This window comes from Alexandromys fortis, unplaced genomic scaffold (assembly GCF_014885135.2).
Source record: "Alexandromys fortis isolate MF-2015 unplaced genomic scaffold, M_Fortis_MF-2015_v1.1 scaffold_80, whole genome shotgun sequence".
Taxonomy (NCBI): Eukaryota; Metazoa; Chordata; class Mammalia; order Rodentia; family Cricetidae; genus Alexandromys; species Alexandromys fortis.
The window spans coordinates 6,358,364-6,379,359 of record NW_026068174.1 but is presented as its reverse complement, the minus strand read 5'-3'; the positions used below and the strand labels follow the sequence as shown (position 1 = coordinate 6,379,359).

Below are 20,996 nucleotides of genomic sequence, written 5' to 3'. Positions count from 1 at the left end.
AAACAGGAAGGGACCCTATCTGGGACTACTGCACACTATGCCACTGGCCAGGTTGGAGTCATCTGGGAATACCAAAACATCTATCTACTTCTCTGCTCACCCCCAACTCTGGTCAGTCACCTATCAATGTCAACCATTAGGTGGCACTGCAGATTCAGTAGTTGACACTGGTCAACCTGACTTGATGGTGGTCCCTGCACCGCCCCCCCATCACAGCCCATCAGGTCCCTGTCCTGCTCCTGCCCAAGACCACACTGGGGGCATCTTGATTCCCTTTTTTCTCGTATCTTTTATTAAGTCAAAAAAGGTCTCTTTATGTCTGATTCCCTCCAATATTTATTTACTTGAAATATTTCTTTTTACCCGCATATTTTTATTTAAATTAGTCATATTTCAAGTGTTCAGAGCCACAAGTTGCTTGGATTAGGCTGGGAATGGGTTCCTTTATCCAAGGTACAGCTCCCACATTGTAACCTGCCTCCTTTGTACCTGGGTACTTATGAGAGGAGCCCCATCACTGTCAGGGACCTCATTTCCTTGCCTTGGACGGCCTTTTCTATTTGAAAGGCATAAGCTTAGTTTCCCAAACTCCTAGGCAGGGTCACCCACCCAGTTCATTCCCCTCGCCTTCCTCCTGGCTTGAGATAGAGAGAGTCACTCCGAGGTCTGAGATGGACAGTGTCTGCCTAGAGGGCTGCCTTTGCAAATAACAATGCCTTTGCCTTACTGAATAAAAGTCCCCTTTTTATATGTATGTGCGTGAGGTGGAAAGCACGCATATGCTTGGGGGATGATCACATCTGCTGCTGCACATCGGTTTGTGCACGTGTTGCGGAGGCCAGAGGTTGACGGTGGGTGTCTTTCCCTTCTATATTAAGTCAGAGCTCTGTCTGAACCAGGACCTCACTAATCCACAAGCTGGGGGATCCCTGGTTCTGCCTCACTGTTTCTTGGCAAGCATTTTACCCACTACGCCTAACCCTTGAATAAAAAATTCTTTAATATAGTTTAATTTATCGAACATGAAAATTCACCTTACTTTCTCAAAGAATTTCTAAACTTACTAATTCCCAGGTGTGCTTTCAGTCTCCCAGGTGCCCCTTCAGGCGGGTCCCACACGTGACTCCTCCTCAGGTCTGGCATCCCTTCCTCCCTCCCTTCCTCTCTTTCTCCTGCCAGCTCTCTGTGAAGTCAACTCCCCTTCTACCTCTGCTAGGAGCAATATTTCTGAAATAAACTTGAAACCAACCAAAGTCATCCCCCTGCCCCCTCCCTCTGTGATTGGTTTTGCTCCCCCCCCAGGCTAGTTTTGCCCCCACCCTGTGGCAGGTTTTGCCCCTCCCCAGCCCCAGGACATAGGCCAGGGAAAGCCATCTGAGATGACGTTGAAATGAGTGTTTCTTCTATGAGCCTCTATTTCGGAATTATGAAAGCAACAGATTTGAACTTATGATCTCTGCGGTGCTTCCAACTCTGGTTTCCCACATCATGCATGACCCTGGAATTTTAAATGATTTCGTGTGCCCCATCGAAAGTGTGCTATACTTTCTCTGTGTACCCTTGGTGTCTTTAGGTCACTGTGCTGAAACAAAACAAGGAGACAGGGAAGGGAAAGGAAACAAGATGAAGAGAATCGAGGAGGAGAAACGGGAGAAAGCACTAGAGGAAAGACAGGCAGAGCCTAGGGCCTGCTCAGAGCTGGTGTCTGTTAGCGAAATCCCAAGGGGGGCTCTGTCTACAGCTCAGCACCATAAGCCACAGAAGGTGTGAGACAGAGAAGCATTTACCCCACAGGCCCCTTCATGGCCCTTGGTGAGCTGTTTAGAAACCTAGGCTTAAGGTCCTACCGTCCGCCGTCAGGTCTCTTTCCCCAGAGAAGTGTTGAGGGTGGCGGCCTGGGGAGATGATGGCCTAGGTGGGAAAGGATGGGCCCAGGGCCCAGCACTTGCCCACAGATGATGGGACGAACAAGCCTGCTTAGTGGAGGAGAAGCAGGAGGCACTTGCTTTGGTGATCCCAGTCTTTTTCTCTATCTAAGCCCATTGCCCAGAGGAGCAGGTGTGGGACTGCAGAGGAAACCAGAGGCTGGTCCAAGTCCCTGTGGACTCTGCCGGGCTGGGCCGGGCCAGAGGCAAGATGCTGCTGGGGTGATTCTCTGGGGAGAAGGGAATTGAAAAAGAGAGGCATCTCCAAGGAGGGTGGAGAGGGAGGGAGGTTCTCTCTCTCTCTCTCTCTCTCTCTCTCTCTCTCTCTCTCTCTCTCTCTCTCTCACACACACACACACACACACACACACACACACACAGCTTCCCCGCCTCAGCCTCCGTCTCACTCACTAGAGAGGCAAGAAGAGCATTCTTCCTCTCTGTCCTCCCGACTTTCTCTTGCTTCCCCGCCCATCTGTGCAGTCAGCAGCTCCAGCGAAGTTGGCCTCAAACTTGAACAGAGCTGAAGCCTCTAGCTTCCTGGGAGCTTCTCACAGCAGCAGCAGGAGCAGCAGCAGCGGCGGCGACAGCAGACTCCAGTTGTGAACCCTGCTAATCTTGAGACGCTCATCTGAGTCTTCCAGCACCCAGCTGGGCCCCAGCTCCCCACAATACACATCCACTCTTGTCCTGGAGGTTTGAAATCGGAGCTGGGGAATGGTGTGCTGAGGACCCTCTGGAGCACGCTGTCTCTGTCCCTACCTGCACCTGAAGAAACCCAAGGCCCAAGCCAACATGGCCAACCCCGTGCAGCCTCCTTTTCAAGACCCAGGCTCCACCTCGCCCCTGGAGCTGCCTGAGATGGAGAAGCTTCTCACCAAAGTGGAGAACAAGGACGACAAAGCCCTGAATCTGTCCAAGTCCCTGTCAGGGGCTCTGGACCTGGAGCAGAATGGCCACAGCCTGCCCTTCAAGGTCATCTCTGAGGGGCACCGCCAGCACTCCCTCCCTGGCTCCCCTTCCCGGGCCAGCTCTCGACGCGCATCCTCTGTTGCCACCACCTCCTATGCCCAGGATCAAGAAGCCCCCAAAGATTACCTGATCCTTGCCATTGCCTCTTGCTTCTGCCCAGTCTGGCCCCTCAACCTCATCCCCCTCATCTTTTCTATCATGGTAAGTCCTGTGCTTTTGTTCAGGGCATGGGTTTGGGTTTGCCCCCAGCGTGGCAGCCATGTCTTCAGGGAAGGGACTTAAAGTGCAGAGAAGAATGGGATGTTGGGACCTTGGTGGGAAACCCTCATCTCCCAACTTCCCTTCTAGAGGGACCTAAGGTTCAGTTCTGTGTGCTCGTTCTTCATGTCTGCCTCCGGGTATCACTGGTAGACTGCTCTCTGACCCTTCTGGCAGAAGACCCAGGGGTACATCTGTATGAAATTCTGCAGAAGAGAGGGCCAGCCAAATTGGGGGGGGTCCTTGATTGTTCCTTTTCCCTCCCTCCGTCTCTCTCTCTCTCTCTCTCTCTCTCTCTCTTTCTTTCTTTCTTTCTTTCTTTCTTTCTTTCTTTCTTTCTTTCTTTCTTTCTTTCTTCCTGGTGTAGACAGGGCTGTTCGAGAACTCTATATCAAAAGAGAATGCAGGCAGAAGAGGGCCAAGAAGACTGCCCCAGGAGAGGCAAGCCACCTGGGCCACCAGGGCATTATTCCAGCCTGTTTCCAAGAGCCACAGTGGCCTTGCTGCACTGGGAACCCTGGGGCCTGACTTCCCTTGGGGCACATGGGGAGTGTGTGGGTTGTCAGGGTGCTGGGGGTTGGAGCATAATGGAGTTCTTGAGGTTCTGGATCTCCTGATTTCCCAGATTTCACAGCGGGCTTTTGCTGGAGGTCTGGGCACAAGTAAAAGGGCATGGCCAGCCTTGCCAAGGAGGGTCATGTGAGCTAGTCTTCACTTCTGCAGGATTCTGAATATTTTGTCTTAGATTGTCTTCAAGCCAAGTCCCTGGGAAGGGCGGCTACTTACAGATCTCACAGAGACTTTCATAATGAGGTTGGGGTAGGGGGAGAAAACAGGCTGGTTAGAGCCAGAAGCCTGGGTGGGGTGACACTGTCTCCTCTGGAGAGACACTACTGCTGAGTCATTGGTTACCAAGCCACTAGGAACTGTGGTCACTCCTACCGTACTTCTTCAGATGTCTCTGTCCACCCCATTAGGTTCCCATAGGATCCAGAGCCACCTGACAAGCCATGGGGGCAGTGGCAGCATCTCAAGAGACAGGGTTAGGCAGAGTCCTGGGCAGAGCCCACTAAACTTCCTGCTGCCCTCGGGGACCACACCAGGCTCCAGGGTGTAGCTAATGGCTCTGAGTAGAGCCAACTTCTTGGTTACAGGGAAAGGTCCCAGGAAGGGAGACGAGGGACAGATTCTAGAAGTATCTTCTGAGAATTGGGTGCAGGGTGAGTTGTCCTTACCCAAAAGAAGCCAGGGTTGAAGACCCATGAGACCACTGGACCTATCTCTGGCACTTTTTTCTCTTTTGAGAAGCCAGAGAAGCTTCTAAACAGGTCCTTACGACATACTGTAACAAGTGCCCAGCTAGCTAGACACAAACACAAGGGAATTAAGTCATCTTGGGCAAGTTGCTCAACTTCCCATCAGTTTATCCATCTGCAAAGTGGGCAGAAGCATAATGCATTAAAGAGCAGGGAGAGCTGAGATGGGTCCTCATAAAGTGCTTAGGAACAGAGCCCCGCCCAACCTAAGTGTGTTCTGCGGTCACAGGGACTAAGTGTCACAGGGAGTCTCTCTTCTGGGGGATTGGAAGCCACTGTGGGCTTCGTTTATTTTTTGGATTTTTGAGACATGGTCTTGCAGTATAGCCCAGGCTAGCCTCAAACTCATGCCAACTCTCCTAATTTACTCTCCCAAGTGCTAAGGTGACAAGAGAGGGCCACTGCACCCTTTGTTTGCTAATGGGGTTTCCAAAATAGCTTTATTAAGTATTCATATATCTCATAACTCACCCACCTAAAGTGCATGGTGTAATGGGTTCCCTCCCCCTCCCCACTCTATCTCATATGTAGCCCCGGACAGCCTGGAACTTGCCGTATGAACTCAGAGATATGCCTGCCTCTGCCTCCCAGATAAAAAAACAAAAACTAGCCAGGTGTGATGGTGCACACCTCTAAAGGAAGCAGAGGATCTCTGTGAGTTCAAGGCCAGCCAGGATTATGTAGTGAAACCCTGTCTTAACAAACAAACAAAATAACACAAAACCACACATGTATATACATACACAGATGAAATGCCATGTTCTGTTCCAATATATATACTGTGTAATATTTCAATTAGGTTAAACATAGATATCTCCTCAGTCATTGATCATTTCCTTACTGTAGAAACTTTCAAAATACTTTCTTCTAGTTTTTTTTTTTTTAAAAAAAAGTATGAACTGGGCAGTGGTGTCACACACCTTTAATCCAGTAGTTGGGAGGCAGAGGTAGATGGATCTCTGAGTTCGAGGCCAGCCTGGTCTACAAAGTGAGTTCCAGGATTGTTAAGGCTATACAGAGAAATCCTGTCCTGAAAACAAAAACAAAAACAACAACAAAAACAACTAACCAAACAAACAATTTGTAGTGCATTGGGCTGGGGAGCAAGCTCAATGCGTAAAGTGCTTTCCTTGCAAAGTAAGGACCTGAGTTCAAACCCGTAATTCACATTAAAAAAAAGCTGGATATTACACATCTGTGATCCCAGTGCTGGGGACGTGGAAATGGGTGGATCCCTGGGATTTGGAGCCAGCCCAGGCTTCTTGGCAAACTTCAAGCAGGGAGAGACCTTGTCTCAAGAAGCAAGATGGTTGGGGATGTAACCCAGTGGTAGAGCACTTGCTTAGTTTGCTCAAGGCCTTATATTCAACCCCCAACGTGCACACACACACACACACACACACACACACACACACACGGAATTGTATAACATGTGGCCCTTTGTAACTGACTGCTTTCACACACACAGCCTTCATATGTCATCTGTGGGGCAGCACACACATCAGTGTGGCCAGATTTCCATCAATGTCTGGGGGAGGGGATAAGAGAGACTGAAGGGTGCAGCTGAGCATGGCATTCAGTGGGCCTGATGGTGCAGACCTATAGGCAAACTGCTAAGGAGGCCGAGGCAGGAGGATTGCAGGGTCACAGCGTAAGTGCAAGGCGAGCTTGAATGACTTGTTGATACCCTGTCTCAAAATCTCCAGTTTTCTATTGTTCAGTGTAGAACAGTGCCCAGCATGCGCCAGGTGCTGGGGTTGATCCCCAGCGACAACAGCAGCAGAAAGAGTGGTAGAGGTCTGAGTTCTGCACCAGGCTCACGTGATTTGGCTTCACCAATCTTTCACTTATTTGATTAGTCACTGACTTATTCATTTATCTTGAAGGGCAGTGGCTTGTTTTGAAGGAACTTAGTACAGGAAACCTCATTCACATGGGCGACTGCGCCTGTCTTAGGGAGCAGAGTAGATGGCGAAGGTAAGTGGTTGCTGTTTGGCACTGCAGGAGGGGACTAGAGTGTGCTGGGTGCTGTTGCAAGGCAGGGACTCACTCTTGGAATTTAAGGCTCTGAAGAGCCCCCTGGGGAGTTTTAGATTGACGCACAATGTGGTCAGTTCATATTGTAAAATCAACTCCAAAGTGCATTGTGGGAAATGGGTTACTGGAAGGGGATCCCATGTACAGGAAGGGATGGGGATGTCTGAGCTCTGGATGGATTGAGAGGGAAGAGCACGAAGGTGTGTGTGTGTGTGTGTGTGTGTGTGTGTGTGTGTGTGTGTAGCATGTGCTCAGCCTCCAACTCAGGGATGTTGGCACGTATTCTCAAAGCTAGCTGGGACCGTCCATATTCACAGAGTGAAACTGCGAGCGGGCCCACAGGCCTGTCATCCTAGCACCCGGGGTGTCAAGGCCAGATGACTGCCATGAGTTCAAGGTCAGTCTTGGCTACAGAGTGAGTCTTATTTACTAGCCTGGGCTACAAAACAAGATCCTGTCTCAAAAATCAAACCCAACCGAAACCAACCAAATTAAGAACAACAAAAAGCACTGAAGGAGTAGACAGAAAAGGGGTTCGAGAAGGAGACTCTAGAAGACACAAACAAGGCTAGAGGGAAGGGAGGAAGGAAGGGCAGAATCTGAAGAGGCCATGAGGGGCCCAAGGCCCTGGAGAGGTTAGGTTCAAGGAGAGTGGTTTGTCTGTTGGGCTGGTCATTCCTAGATTCTGGGTGTCTGGGTGGAGAGGCATAGATGAAGGGAGGGGTGTGTGGGGTCCCTGGAGAAGAAAGGCCTTGAAAGAGAAATACTGAGAGGAAAGGGAGCTCCCAGGGAGTGGAAGGCAGTGTCTCCATTTGCTGAGCAAAAAGGGCCTCATAGCACAGGGGATGGGATGTGACCAGGGACAAAGAGGCTAGAGACTGTGGGTGGGGACCGCCATCAGCTTCTGCGGTGGTGTGACTTGCTCCAGCATGAGGTGTGGGTTTGTAGACACTGGGCTCTGAGTGGCAGAAGAGCCACTAGACCAGGGCCAGGTGGCACAGCAGATGTGGGCAGGAGTGGTTGAGATGACACGCAGAAGAGCTGGGCTGGGCAAGCAGCAGCTGATGACCCTGGGTGAAAAACAGAGATCACAGGCAGGGGCTTAGAGAAGGGCAGGCCCCACCAGCGTAACAGGCTAAGGGAAAAGCTGGGGGTCCAGATTTCAGAGGAGTGATGGCAAGGGGCGGGATGCAGTTGTGAAGATGATTGTCCAATGGAAGCATCAGGACCAGGGATGAGGAAATTGAAGGATGAAGTTACTAAAATCCATGGATGCTTACTAAGTGTTAGGCACAGCTCCAAATGGTTTAGATGTATTATCTCATTCAGCCCTGACTTTGCTCCTGTGAGGCCTGGGTGCTAATATTATTCTCATGGCACTGACGAAAAACAAACAAAGAAAAAGGAAAAAAAAAAACACCCAACCCTGAAATGCAGAGACAAGAAGGTAGGAAGTGGGAAGCTTAGGGTTGGAATCCAGTCTGGCTGTCTTGAACGAGAGCACCTGTTCCTCCCAACCACACCTCTTGCCTTCTGCAGCTACTTCTGTCTTCAAAACCAGTCTATCTTCCATTCCCCAGTGACGAAAGGGTCAGATAATCACTCAGGGTTCCATACTATGTCCGTCCTGGCAGCAGCAGGTAACAAGTCCCAGGAGGCAGTGGAGAAGATACTAGAAGTCCCTGTAGATGCAGGTCCAAGCTCTTGGCCTCAGCACTGGCAGCCTCTCAGAGCAGGCTGCTGCCTGCAGAAGGATTTTATGGATGATCCATGGTCACATAGCTGGTAGAGGCCCATCAGCTGGAAACTGAATCTATTGTTCTCTCGTAGTCCCACCCCATATCTGGGTCTGAGGACACTTCCAGGAAAGCCAACCCCTCTGCTGGGTGTAGGGAAGGGCCGCGCCCCTCCCCCATCTTCCTCCTCCTAGTCATCCACCCGCTCCATTAAGCCCATCAGAGGAAGACAAACAGCTCTGACAGGGCCCACTGCGGCCAGGGAGGTGGGGTCAGGGACTTTGTCTGAAGAGCAGTGGTTACAGGTGTCCAGCCCCTACTCTCGTATGTTCTGCAACCTCCATGATCCCCTGAGGGGGCAGATTTGACAAGTAGGGTTGTATCGTTCTGCCTGTACACTGCGGGACGGTTCGCGAGTTGGGCAAGGGGCTGGAGATTGAAACACACACACACACACACACACACACACACACACACACGGGCCATCCTTGAAACAAGAATGGCCAAGAATGCCCATGTTAGCCCATTTTATTGTGTTCCAGGGCAGCTTATACAGGGCTCTGGCCAAGCCCTAGCTCTCGGGATTTTTCAGCTGCAAGCCCACCAGAAACCACTCCCCTGCCATCAGGAACTCATGAAGGGCTCGTGCCCAGAGCAGCTGCAAGCATAGGAAAACAAGTTGTTTACTCCGGCAGGCAAGGAGTCGCAGAAAATTCAAGGTCTGAGGGCCTGCTCTCTCCAACATAGGACAGACTGAGAAATGGCCACATTCTCGTACCAAGGCTTCCTGTCAGCAGAATAAGACCCCAGGCAAAGGACCTTCTATGAGCAACAGTGATAAAACAAGGCAATAGCTGGGCACGGGGCACTTGCTGGTTTATCCCAGCTCTTGGGACAGGAGGATAGGAGCTCTAGGTCAACACCAGCGACATAGCAGCCTGTTGGCAAGTCTGGGCTACATGAGACCTTGTCTCAGAGAATTAATAAATATTATTTTTAAAGTGGACACAGTAGAAACACCCATCTCGCAGGGCTGTTGGGAGGACTGAATGAGCTAACCTGCACCTGCAGCACCTACACAAAACCCGCACACAGTAGACGCTTAATGCAGGGGACCAATCGGTCCCTGTTCTTACCGACACTAAATGAAACTGCAAGGCCAGGGGAAAGGATAAAACCCTTGTGAATGGTCATTCCTGACTCTTTCCAGTTGAAAATGGTCAGGTCCCACATTGCATTACTGCCTCTGGGGAGGTACCCCCATCTGCAGTCGTGGTGGTCACAGGATGGCCACTTATTTGTGGGTTCTTCCTATAACACATGACAGTGCCTCACGGGTCCGGAGTGACATCTTCCTCAGGCTTCCCCTCCCGGAGACAGGATCTTGTGTCCTGTCTTTGTCCACTCCATGTAACCCAGTCCAGTTTTGTACGCTCCATGGAGCCTGAGGACAACTTTGAATGTGTGTGTGTGTGTGTGTGTGTGTGTGTGTGTGTGTGTGTGTGAGAGAGAGAGAGAGAGAGAGAGAGAGAGAGAGAGAGAGAGAGAGAGAGAGAGGTTCACTATGCAGTCTTGGGTAACCTGGAATTTGCTACTAGACCAAACTGCCTTTGAACTCACAGATAACTGCTTCCTGGAGGCATGAACCAACATGGCCAGCTCGACCCTAAACTCTTGACCCCCCTGCCCCTTCCTCACAAACTCTGGGATTAGAGGTGTGTAGCACTCTGTCTGGTTTATGTGGTGCTGGGAGCAGAGCCCTGGGCTCCATGTGTGCTAGGTAAGCACTCATGCATCGCTGCTCTCGTAGGCATGCTCCAGAGCCAGTTGAATAGTGTTGTGGGAGCAGCACGTTTTGTCATGCTTAGGTCTGTTCATTTGTGCATCCATCCAGGGATATGTGCTGGCATCTCCCAGGTCCAAAAGCACAGGCATAGCTGGGCTTTGGGGACTTGTGCCTCTGGGCATAAGGGAAAGCGGGGTGGGGTGGGTGGGAACCTTTCCTCTTCCCACCTCTCCCATTCAGGCCGCCACACTAGTCTCTCTCCATGGTCCTGAACCATGACTGCACGCACAGCTGTTTCTCTGTGAGGTTGCGACTTGACCCCTGGCAAAGCCTGTTGTCACTCCTGTGCCCTCCTTGCACTTAAGGTTTACCGCATGGAGCCCTGGGAACTTCCCCAAGGCCACGTCAGAGTTCCTCCCTCTCCTCTCTTGCTCTGCAGTGCTGGGGACTGAATCCACTGCCCTGGGCATGCTGAGCTAGTGATCCACCCCTGAACACGTTTAACATTTTATTTTGAGACAGGATCAGTCTGTGAGTTGTCCAGGCTGGCCTTGAATGTTCCACTTTCCTTGCTTTGACTCTTGAGTTGCTGGGATTACAGGTGTGTGCCACCATGCTCGGCAGACAGTCCTGAAATTGTTAACCTTGAACTTCCTGGAAATCCCCCCCCCACACACACGCCAGTCCCTCTCTCTTCTAATATTGCTTAATCATTGATGTCATGGATTCCGTGGCCTGGGCTAGCCATCCAGGCAGCTGGAGGTGACATGGATTCAGGAGTATGTCCCAAACTTAGACAAACTCATGGTGCCCAGTCATCTCAATTCCAGTTCTCCATCAGTCTAGCCGGAGACCCCCACATCATCTCAGACAGTCTCTTCTCACTCTGTATGTGACCTCCAGCTTCTTGACTTCTCCAGGCTGGGCTCTGGGCCAGGTCATTACTCACTTCAGGTCTTTGAATCTGCCCCCATCTGCCTAGCCTAGCTGCCATGCGGTGATCAGACTTCCATTCCCCAGGTGCAAGTCTGGGTTTTTCCACATTTAAAGTCCTTCATTAGAACAAGGCCAGCTGTGGTGGCACACACCTTTAATCCCAGCATTCAGGAGGCAGAGGCAAGTGGATCTCTCCAGGATAGTCAGGGCTAACAGAGAAACCCTGCCTCAAATAAATAACAACAAAATAAACCCATTTATTGGTCTCCAGGGCCAAATCCAGCCTCTGTTACACAGCTGTCAAAGCACCTCCTGCTTCTCCTCTCTCTCCTCCTCTTCTTTGCCCTCCTCTTCCATGGGATCTCATTATTTAGCTCAGGCTACCCTCAAATTGGCTATGTAACCCAGGTTAGCCTCAAGCTCAGTCTTCCTGACTCGGCCTCCCAGAGTGCTAGGATTATAGGCAGGTATCACCAAACTCTATGCGGCTCTTCCTGATGTGGCCTTTCTCTGGTGATGGCATCTCTCACCATGCACACACAGCACTCTACACCCTGGCTCCATCCCCACCTCATAAGTGGATTCAGAGAATGAAATACCCTGAAGGGAGGCATAGACTCAGTATAGAGTGTGACACAGGTAAACACCAGAGAGTGGAGGAGTTTGTTTTTACACTCCAGATGTGGAAGAATCTTGGCATGCTTCATGGAAGAGGGTGTTACCCTTGAATGGTGAGAGGATTTGGCTACACAGGATCAGAGGAAGCAGAAGACTGAAGGAATAAAGTGTCTCAGGGAGCACAGAGCGACCTCCTAGAGCTTGTGGAAGAGAGTGGTAAGGGCTTAAAGTTGACTGGAATTGGGAATTTTTCTATGGATAATGTGAAGCCTATGAGATCCGTGTCGATGGGACTATCTCAGCCACCATTGTGTGTGGTGTATGTGCACATGCATATCTGTGTGCAGGCGTATGTACATGTGGGAGCCAGGCTGTATGTGTGGTGTATGTATGCATTTGCAACTGTGTGCAGGTGTATGTGCATGTGGAAGCGAGTGTGTGTGTGCGTGTGTGTGGTGTATGTGTGCATGAGCATTCGTGTGCAGGTGTATGTGCACGTGGAAGCCAGTGTGTGTGTGGTGTATGTGAGCACGAGCATTCCTGTGCAGGTGTATGTGCATGTGGAAGCCAGAGTGTGTGTGTGGTGTATGTGTGCATGCACATTTGTGTGCAGGTCTATGTGCATGTGGAAGCCAGAGGAGAACTTGTGGTGTCTTCCTCTATTGTTGGCTTACTGCCTTTCGACAGAGTCTCTCACAGAACCAGAAGCCCATTGTTCTGTCTACACTGGCTGGCACGTGAGCTTGGGATCTGCCTCTTCATCTCCTCTCCCAATGCTGGGCTGACGGGCATGCAATAATAACTTTAAAGATTATTATTTTACATGTATAGTATTTGCCTGTGTGTATATGTGTGCAACATTCATGCATAACCCTCAGAGGCCAGAAGACAGCGTCAGACCCCATGGAACTGTTACAGAAAGTTACGAGCTGCTATGTGGGTGTTGGGAATTAAACCTGGATCCTCTGGGGAAGGAACCAGTGCCATTACCCACTGAGCCATCTCCCTAGCCTCTGAACTGTGTGTGTGTGTGTGTGTGTGTGTGTGTGTGTGTGTGTGTGTGTGTGGTGTGCATGGACATGTGGAGTCCAGAGGTCAAATTTTGGTGTCTTTCTTAGTTACTTTCCACCTTACTGTTCTTTTTTGGAGTTAGCAATTTAAATTTTAAACTAAGTTTTACCAACTTTTCATTATCTCAACAGAGCTAAATGAACACATTTGTTTGTCTGTTTTTTGAGACAGGGTTTCTCTGTGCAACAGTCCTAGCTGTCCTGGAACTCACTTTGCAGATCAGGCTGGCCTTGACTCACTGAGATTCGCCTGCCTCTGCCTTGGGGAGCTGGGATTAATGGCATGCACCACCACCGCCTGGCTAAATGGACACATTTTAGTAGGAGTTTGAATCACTTTTTATTTTTTAATTGTCCATTTTCTAAGTGTTGATGTACACACACACACACAAATACACATGTTTAAGTTTTACACTCCAGATTCCATATTAAACCTTGTGCAGAGGCTAGAGGGACAGCCTGGTGGCTAAGAGTACCCGCTGCTCTTCCGGAGGACACAGCACCCACACCCAACAGTTCACAACTGCCTGTAACTCGAGCAGCAGGGGTCTATTGCCCTCTTCTGGCTTCCACAGGCACTCACACATGGACATACTCTCACACAGATACATACACACACCGACTAAAGAAATCTGACCCTTCTGCTCAGGCATACCAACATGCCTGGTTCTGTGCATGGCTGCTGTGGACCTGGCAAAGCAAGTGTTTTATGAACTGAGTCATCTCTCCAGTCTTTTAAAAGTTATTATCATTCTTGAGACAGGACATCACTATGACACGCAGGCTAAGCTTTAACTGGTGATTCTCCTGCCTCAGCTTCCTGAGTGCTAGGATGATGAGCATACACTGCCACCCCCGGCTCTCTCCACCTCCATTCTAGTCCTCACTGACAGCAGAGGGGCCTTTCGGATGTGAGTTTCCAGTCATTCCATCCCTGCCCTTCCTCTACCAGTTCCAGCTGCTTCTTGAACCAAGACACATTTTGGGGGACTTCTGGAAGTTACTGGAAGACACCAGTAACTAACAAAGACACCCTTCCCACCCTCTAGTCTTGTATCCCTACTCTGTCAGCGCTAGGCATCCTTCTACTTTGCTCAGGCAGTGACTATGGCGCACATCTGCCCTATGGGCCACTTGTCTTCCTTTATAGAAGGCGTCTGTGCAGTTCCTACCCATCCTTCCCATCAACATTGAAGCCCTTCCTCCCAGAAGTCCTTGCTTCTCCTCTTTTATAAACTCTCATATGTCATGTGTGCCTCCTCTTTAACACTTTCTGTGCTTGTGTGTGTATGTGTGTGTTTAAGGGCTGAAAATACAGCTCAGTAGTAGAGTGCTTGTGGAGCACAGGCAAAGCCCCGGGTTTAAGCCTTAGCATTACAAACTCCAAAACAAATTCACCTTATGCCTGGACTTGCTGGATTAATAGAAGGAAAAATAGAAAGGGGCTGAGAGACAGAGGTCACACGTTCAGTCTCAACTCTAATGGCCAGGGACCAGTGTCCTGCCTGGATAAACCCTGTGCTTTCAAGTATAAAGTACTGAGAAGAAGTCTTCAGTTTGTCTGTGGCCCTGAAAGCAGTTACAACCTGGTTTACTCTCTGTGCCTGGGCAGCCTAGAGTTTTGGGCAAGGACATGAAGCCCAGGAGGGACAGAGAGACTCTAGGGGAAGGACCCTGAAGACCTGGAGCCAGCCCTGGCTGGCAGATAGCCTTGGGCCATTAGAGAAAGGACCCAGGATCCCCCTTGCAAATGTTTGGATATATCTCCTACCAAGGCAACCAGGGCTAATCCAGGGACCTCCTGTCCTTACGGTCCCCACTCCACCCACATTCACCAATTTCACCAGATTCACCGGGCCCCAGAGAATTGACACTCACTACCAAGAGAGCCCCAGAGTTACCCAGCTTGTCTTTTCTTGTGGGTTCACAAAGGTGGGCTATGTTTTGCCAGGTCACCATCATAAAAGGAACCAGGAGAGAGGCCAGTGTCTTTGCTTGGTTTTGTGGCAAGGAGGGGTCATGGAAGAGGGATATCAGGCAGGCTGAGAGTAGAGACAATCACTGGGCTGCCTTCCAGTCCCCACATGGCTGTGAAATTGTGCTTGGGAGGGGTCCGCGCGGTTTCTGGCTTATCTGTTCCTGCAGGCTGGCCTGGACTTGTCCACCCTCTCAGGTCCTTGATCTCCACTGTATTGCCCGTCACTGCCACACTGCCCCCGCCCGCCCTTCATTACCCTGAGAAAAAACACCTGGTATTGCTTGGTTCTTTGTCCAGCAGTCCCCTGGGAGGGAGGTCTGCACAAGAAGCCCAGGTCTTGTGTCCTGCACTGTGGGTGGCATGAAGGGTGGGGTGTATCTGGAAGTTCACAAGACCACTGTATGGCTCCCATCTCCCCGTGACTGAGGGACAAGCTTCCTGAGGTTTCTCTGCCCTCTCTCCGCAGTCTCGAAGTAGCGTGCAGCAGGGGGACATGGATGGGGCACGGAGGCTGGGGCGCCTGGCACGGCTGCTCAGCATCACCTTCATCATCCTGGGCATCGTTATCATCATTGTGGCTGTCACTGTCAACTTCACAGGTGAGGCACAGGGGCATGGAGCAGACAGAGCCCGGGGACGGGGCAGTGGTGGGGGTGTAGCCATATCCTTCCACTTCAGTCAAGACCATTTAGGTGAAGTGGGTTTTCTGACTCCTCCTATGCTTGAACTTATGGATCAATGGAAAAAAGTGTAGAATGGGCACCGGCCTAGGAATCAGAGGTCACAAATTCCAGTCTCAACTTTGATGGCCTGGGACCTGGGCCAGTGCCACATTTGACCGAACCTTGCATTTTCAAGTATAGGGTACCGAGAGGAGGGCTCCACCATGGAGGAGCATCATTCTGTGATCATCCTTTTGTGAGCATCACTCTGGATAACGGATGTGATGGCTTTGGAGACTGATGAATAGGCCTTCTTGCTGCACAGTCAGGGCAGACCGGAAACAAGCAGCATATTCGGAAGAAGGCAGAAGGCAGTGCTGTTAGTACCCGAAGGTGGCCCAGGGCACTTGTCCCAGGTGGACACTGTCAGCCATAGCTTTGGGAGTGTGGAGGCCATTCACCTCAGAGCTGTCTCAAGCATGGGACACTCTGAGACGTTTCTGTCCCAGAAATCAATCTAAGCCTCTCCCATAAAGACCCTGCCGTTCAAAATGTGCTCCACGGTCCTGCTGCAGGGGCATCACCTGGGGCTGTTTTAGACTCTCAGACTCTACCCTGCACCCCCTGAATGGAAAACCTGCACTTTTGACTCTTTCTTCCTCTCTACGGTGGTGCTGAGGATGGAGCTCAGGGTGGCACTCATGAGCTAACCACCAGCCAAGAATCTACATCCTAATAAGATTTCCAACTCAGGTACCAGTGTGGGAGGTGCTGACCTAGAGTGGGAAGTGCTCAAAGCCTGGGGCCCAGTGTAGGGTCATGGGAAGTCTTGTCTACTCAGGAGAAGCAAGTGTGCAGGTTTTCTGTCAGCTTGACTGCGCTCATAGTTCAGACCCTCCACTCACTTCCAGTGTCTATGAACCTTCCTGTTTCCTAAGCTCTGAGACTCTGCTTTCCCCACTAATGTGGAGTTTGACGGGTCAGGCATGTGAGTAGCAGGAACCAGCAGCCTGGGGCACCGGGTTCCATATCCCTTACTGTATCCCAGTCTACTTGTTCTGCTGCTTGTCATTGTGGCTGGAACAGGTTTTGAGCTCAGTTTGGCACAGGAAGTTTGTAGCTTTCATAAAGACATTTCAGGATGGGCTTCCCTAGTGTGGTGCAGAGCTGCATCTAGACACTCGGGGAGAAGTGACAGGAGTCTGTCTCATGCTCTTGTGCGGCTCCAGTGTGTTGGCCTCATTTCTAGGCAGGCTCTCTCCTTATGATGGCAGGTGACAACCACCAGGGATAACAGTGCTCTGGGAGAGGTGAACATGCAAAGCAGTCCAGTAATTAGGCAGCGATTTTTTTGTTTTGTTTTTTGAGACAGGATTTCTCTGTAGCTTTGGATCCTGTCCTGGAACTAGCTCTTGTAGACCAGGCTGGCTTCAGAGAGATCTGCCTGCCTCTGCCTCCCAAGTGCTGGGATTAAAGGCATGTGCCACCACTGCTTGGCATAACGATTTTTTTAAGTGATGTGGAGGGCATTGTGGCAGGTGTCTATAATCCTAGAATTTGGGAGGTGGATGTTTGGGAGAATTAAGGCCAGAGGGTTTAGGGACAGTCCCGGGTTATATGAGATGCTACCTAAAGACTGGGTGTGGTAGTTTGTGTCTTTAATTTCAGGACTTGGGAGGCAGAGGCGAGTGGCCTGATGCAAGCTCCAGACTACCCAAGGCTACTTGGTGAAACCCTGTCTTTAAAAAAATAATGAAATAAAATAAATAGATAAATTGCCTCTAACTACAGAATCAAGGTCCCAGGGTTGATTTTAATTGGTCCGGTTAGTGTCACATGACCACTCTCTAACCAATCACCAAAGCCACAAAATCTCATTGGTGGGAGTTCTTGCATAAGAGCCCCAAACCAAAGATGTCTCTGACCCTGTACCTCATCCTGGCTACCATTTCCCACCAAGAGACAATGCATCATGGGATCATGACTTTAAGTCACGGCTCTGAAGACCCAGTGTTCCCAGCGTCGTTTCACCGCAACCCTTCTTTTCTTTACAGTTCAGAAGTAACCGCGGAGCTGATTCTAGCAGAGGCAGATGCCAGCCGGCTGGAGAGCTCCAAACCCACACGTCCCCACACATTACAGAGGATAGGATGGTGGCTGTCAAGTCCCCACCTGTTCCCAAACTCCAAAAGCACAAACTTAGAGGGAAACCTCTACACCACTCCATTGTCAGCCGGTGGCAGATGGGAAGGAAAATCTGGAATGAAGTTGGCCGGGAACCCAATGAATAACGAGGCTGAATCTCATAGACACATCACTCGCCTTTGGACCTCAGTTCTCAGGCTTGTTTCTCATCCCCACAATTCCTGGGACTTACACGCAGCGTCAACTGCCAGAATGGGAAGAAAACCAGCCCCACAGCCAAGAAAGAAACACCACACACCCTGGGTGTCTGGACACAAGCACAATCTGGGCCGCTGTCTTTTCTATTTTCTTGGTGGGGAGCAAACTGACTCTTTGCATGGTTTGTGCTGAGCATCCACAGTGATCCTAGCCTGAGCCCAAAGGTGGAGCTGTCACTCAGCATGGGCCCTGGATACCCATCGGCAAAGAGGCAAGAGCCATATGGAAACCTTCCACTGAAGCCTGGATAGGGATGGCATGGCGCGCCTGGCGCTCTTACTGAACTTCAGCCTCAATGCTTCTCCACCAAGGATTCAGGTCGAGAGCATCTTCCAGAACTCTGGTGTCTGCCTCTTACTTCCCATCTGTGCTATAGCTTGGGACACCAACTTGGAAGTCTTAGAACTTGACCTGATCTCAGTCAGCCATGAGGAAGGGACAGATCCTGAGTTCTCTCTTTGGGGGTCTGGGATTCCATCTTGGTACCCACGCTAGTGACCCAGGGGCTCTCTGTAGGGCACTCGGAGTCCTGCACAGAAGAGCTGAGGTGGGCCTGACTGAGGCTGTTAGCCCAGCTCTAAGGCATGCTCTGTGCCTGACCATGTGTCCCTGGCCATACACAGCAACAAAGGCCTTCCCTAGAGGTAACTCCGAGACTCTTAACGGACTTTCTGACTCATAGCTTCTCAGGAGTCTTCACAGCAGTTTGTAAGGGAGGGGACTAGAGAATCTTAGGAAGGCTTGGTAGTTCATGATCCAGACTCCCAGGAGTCTAGAAGGTAAGGCCCAGCTGAAGGTTCAGTCTAGAGAGTGGGGACTGGGACAGGGAGTAAGAACCCAGCTACAGCCTGTCTTAGGACCTAGTGGAACACGGGGAAGGAACTAGACAGAGCCCTCTGACGAATAGCCGCCTGCTTTTTGCCTCTGTGCGTCTCCAGTTTTCTGCCTGGCAGAGCACACAGGCTGTGCCCATAGGGGCTTCACCTGTGGCCTTGCTTGCTCTGAGCCCCCACTAACCAATGCCATACCCCACCACCATCTTCAGCTCAGATCTGGGAGTGGAGAAATGATGCAGGTTGCTCTGCCCAGCAGCTAGGGATACTGGGGAACAGGTCCAAAGCCACAACCACACTAGTTGGAGATTGGAAGTTCATTTCCTCTGAGCAAAATTAGGACCTTGATACCTCCTCCCCAGGGTTCCCTGCGTGGCTCCCTACAGTCTCAGAGATGACCCTGGGCAGAGCAGGTTAGCACAGAGCACTGGCCTCTAGGAGAGGCTCTGGGGCTCCCAACAAGGTCAGGGTGGTTGCTGGGAGGGTTGAGGGGTTGGGAATGTCTCACTAGAGTTGGTGCACCTAAATCAGGTCCCTATTTGGGGAATAAACTTGGGCTGATGTTCCTAAAACAGGACTGGCTATGCACACTTTATGGTATTTTTGAAGCCAAACTAGAGACGTCCCCATCTGCTGTGAGTCAGGGGACATGTACTGTCTATGGAAACAGCCTGTCACAGGCTCCTGATCCTGAGTGGGCGTCTCCTAAAGCCCCCCCCCCCCCCACACACACACTGGGAGTCAAGTTTTGGGAAAGACACTGTCCAGGGATTGTCACGAGGGGAGAAGAGGCAGAGGCAGCTTTATCTTCAGCCTCGGCATCACTGGAGTCCAGCCCACACCCAGCCATTCCTTCCCATCCCCTACTCACAAGTGCACACTAGGCCTGTCATTCACATCCTCACACACTTATTCACACTTTAGCCTGGAACAATTGGGGTCTCTGCATCAGGGAACGGCTTAGCTGGAACATTCTTCCATTCGGGCAAGAGAAACCTGAGAGCCTTCCCGTGGTTCCAGAAACACAGCCTAGAGGTTCCCGGGTGTTCCCTGGGCAGAAGGGAGCACAGGGCAGGAGGAGAGAGCCACCGGGATGGAAGAAGACTGAGAGAGGTTCTCTCACAACCCGGTTCCCACGAAGCTGGAAGGGACAGGGGCGCTGCTGTCCCAACACTGTCTTGGTTTGGGGCCAGCTGCATGAGCACAGTGGCTGAGGGCACTGACCTGGCCTCTCTTGGGCATCCTGGTGAACAGCAAGAACTGGCCCCTCCCCACCACTCACTAGTGACTCTGTATTTCTTGGCATGGAAAGAAATAAAGCTGAACATATGTGTTCCCTGTGTGTGTACTGCTGAGGTCAGGGTTCCAAATGGCCAAGCAGTCTACCCAGACTGTCAATCACTGGGCTGGGCTGTGGGCCTGGGGATCCTGTGGTTATTGGGGTTCCACAGACAATTCATGGCATTCCTGTGGGCAAGTCACCATTCTCTCCAGGCCTTGGCTTTACAGGTGGGCAATGGCTGGTCCCACCTTCCCTGTCTTGTTCGTGTGTGCATGCAGATGTGTGTGCATGCTTGTGGAGGCCAGAGGTCAACCTCCAGGGTTGTCCCTCGGGAGCCATCTAGCTTGTGTTTTGAGACAGAGTCTCTCACTGGGACCTGGGCTTGCTGATTAGGCTAGGATAGCTGGCCAGCCCGCCCCAGGGACCCCCTGTTTCTACCTCTCAGAAGTGGGGTTGCAAATGTGTGGCACCACACCTGAATTATAATATCTATCTATCTATCTATCTATCTATCTATCTATCTATCTATCTATCTATTTATTTTTGAGATAGGGGTTCTTTGTGTAAAAGCTCTAGCTGGACTTGAACTCACAGAGATCCATCTACCTCTGCCTCCCAAGTACCAGGATTAAAGGTGTGCACCACCACCATCTGGTTTCCATCTGGATTTTTACGTTGAGTGTTGGGAATAGAACTCAGGTCTGTGTGCTTGCATGGCAATCACTTTACCAACTGAGCCATCTCCCAAGACCCCTTCTGTCCTTCCTGCTCATGGTCCAAGATCTTGAGCTGGAGAAAGAAGGAAGGAAACCAACTTTTGTTGTGCATGGCAAATCTCATGGCCACCCTGTGGGGTAGCTAGCGTCACTATCCCTGCACCCACATGGGTAAACTGAGGCTCAGAAATATTCTGGGTTTTATCTAAAGTCACACCATGCTTGACACACAGAAGATCCTAAAGACGTTTTGGTGAGATAATTCCATCCTCAGCTTCTTACCACACACTTTGCTGGTCCGGAAGGAAAAGCCCAATGGAAGGAAGGCAGACAGGGACGGTTTGAGGGGGAGGAGAACTGATTTCTAGCAGCTGTGAGCCACAGGCAGGGGCTGTTTCCTTGGGTGGGTGGGGGGGGAGCATTGGCAGGGTCACCAGGCTAGACAACCAATGGTTATGGAAGGAAATG

General features: G+C 50.9%; 1 protein-coding gene across 1 annotated transcript; it reads left to right on the top strand.

The window, feature by feature from the left end:
- The first annotated feature begins 2,221 nt into the window (after positions 1–2,221).
- Trarg1 (trafficking regulator of GLUT4 (SLC2A4) 1) lies at positions 2,222–19,866 on the top strand. The gene is made up of 3 exons (XM_050128936.1): positions 2,222–3,098; positions 15,099–15,231; positions 17,349–19,866. Exons 1-3 carry the CDS (start codon positions 2,721–2,723, stop codon positions 17,357–17,359), a joined length of 522 nt encoding a protein of 173 aa, XP_049984893.1. The 5' UTR covers positions 2,222–2,720; the 3' UTR covers positions 17,360–19,866.
- The last annotated feature ends 1,130 nt before the right edge of the window (positions 19,867–20,996 follow it).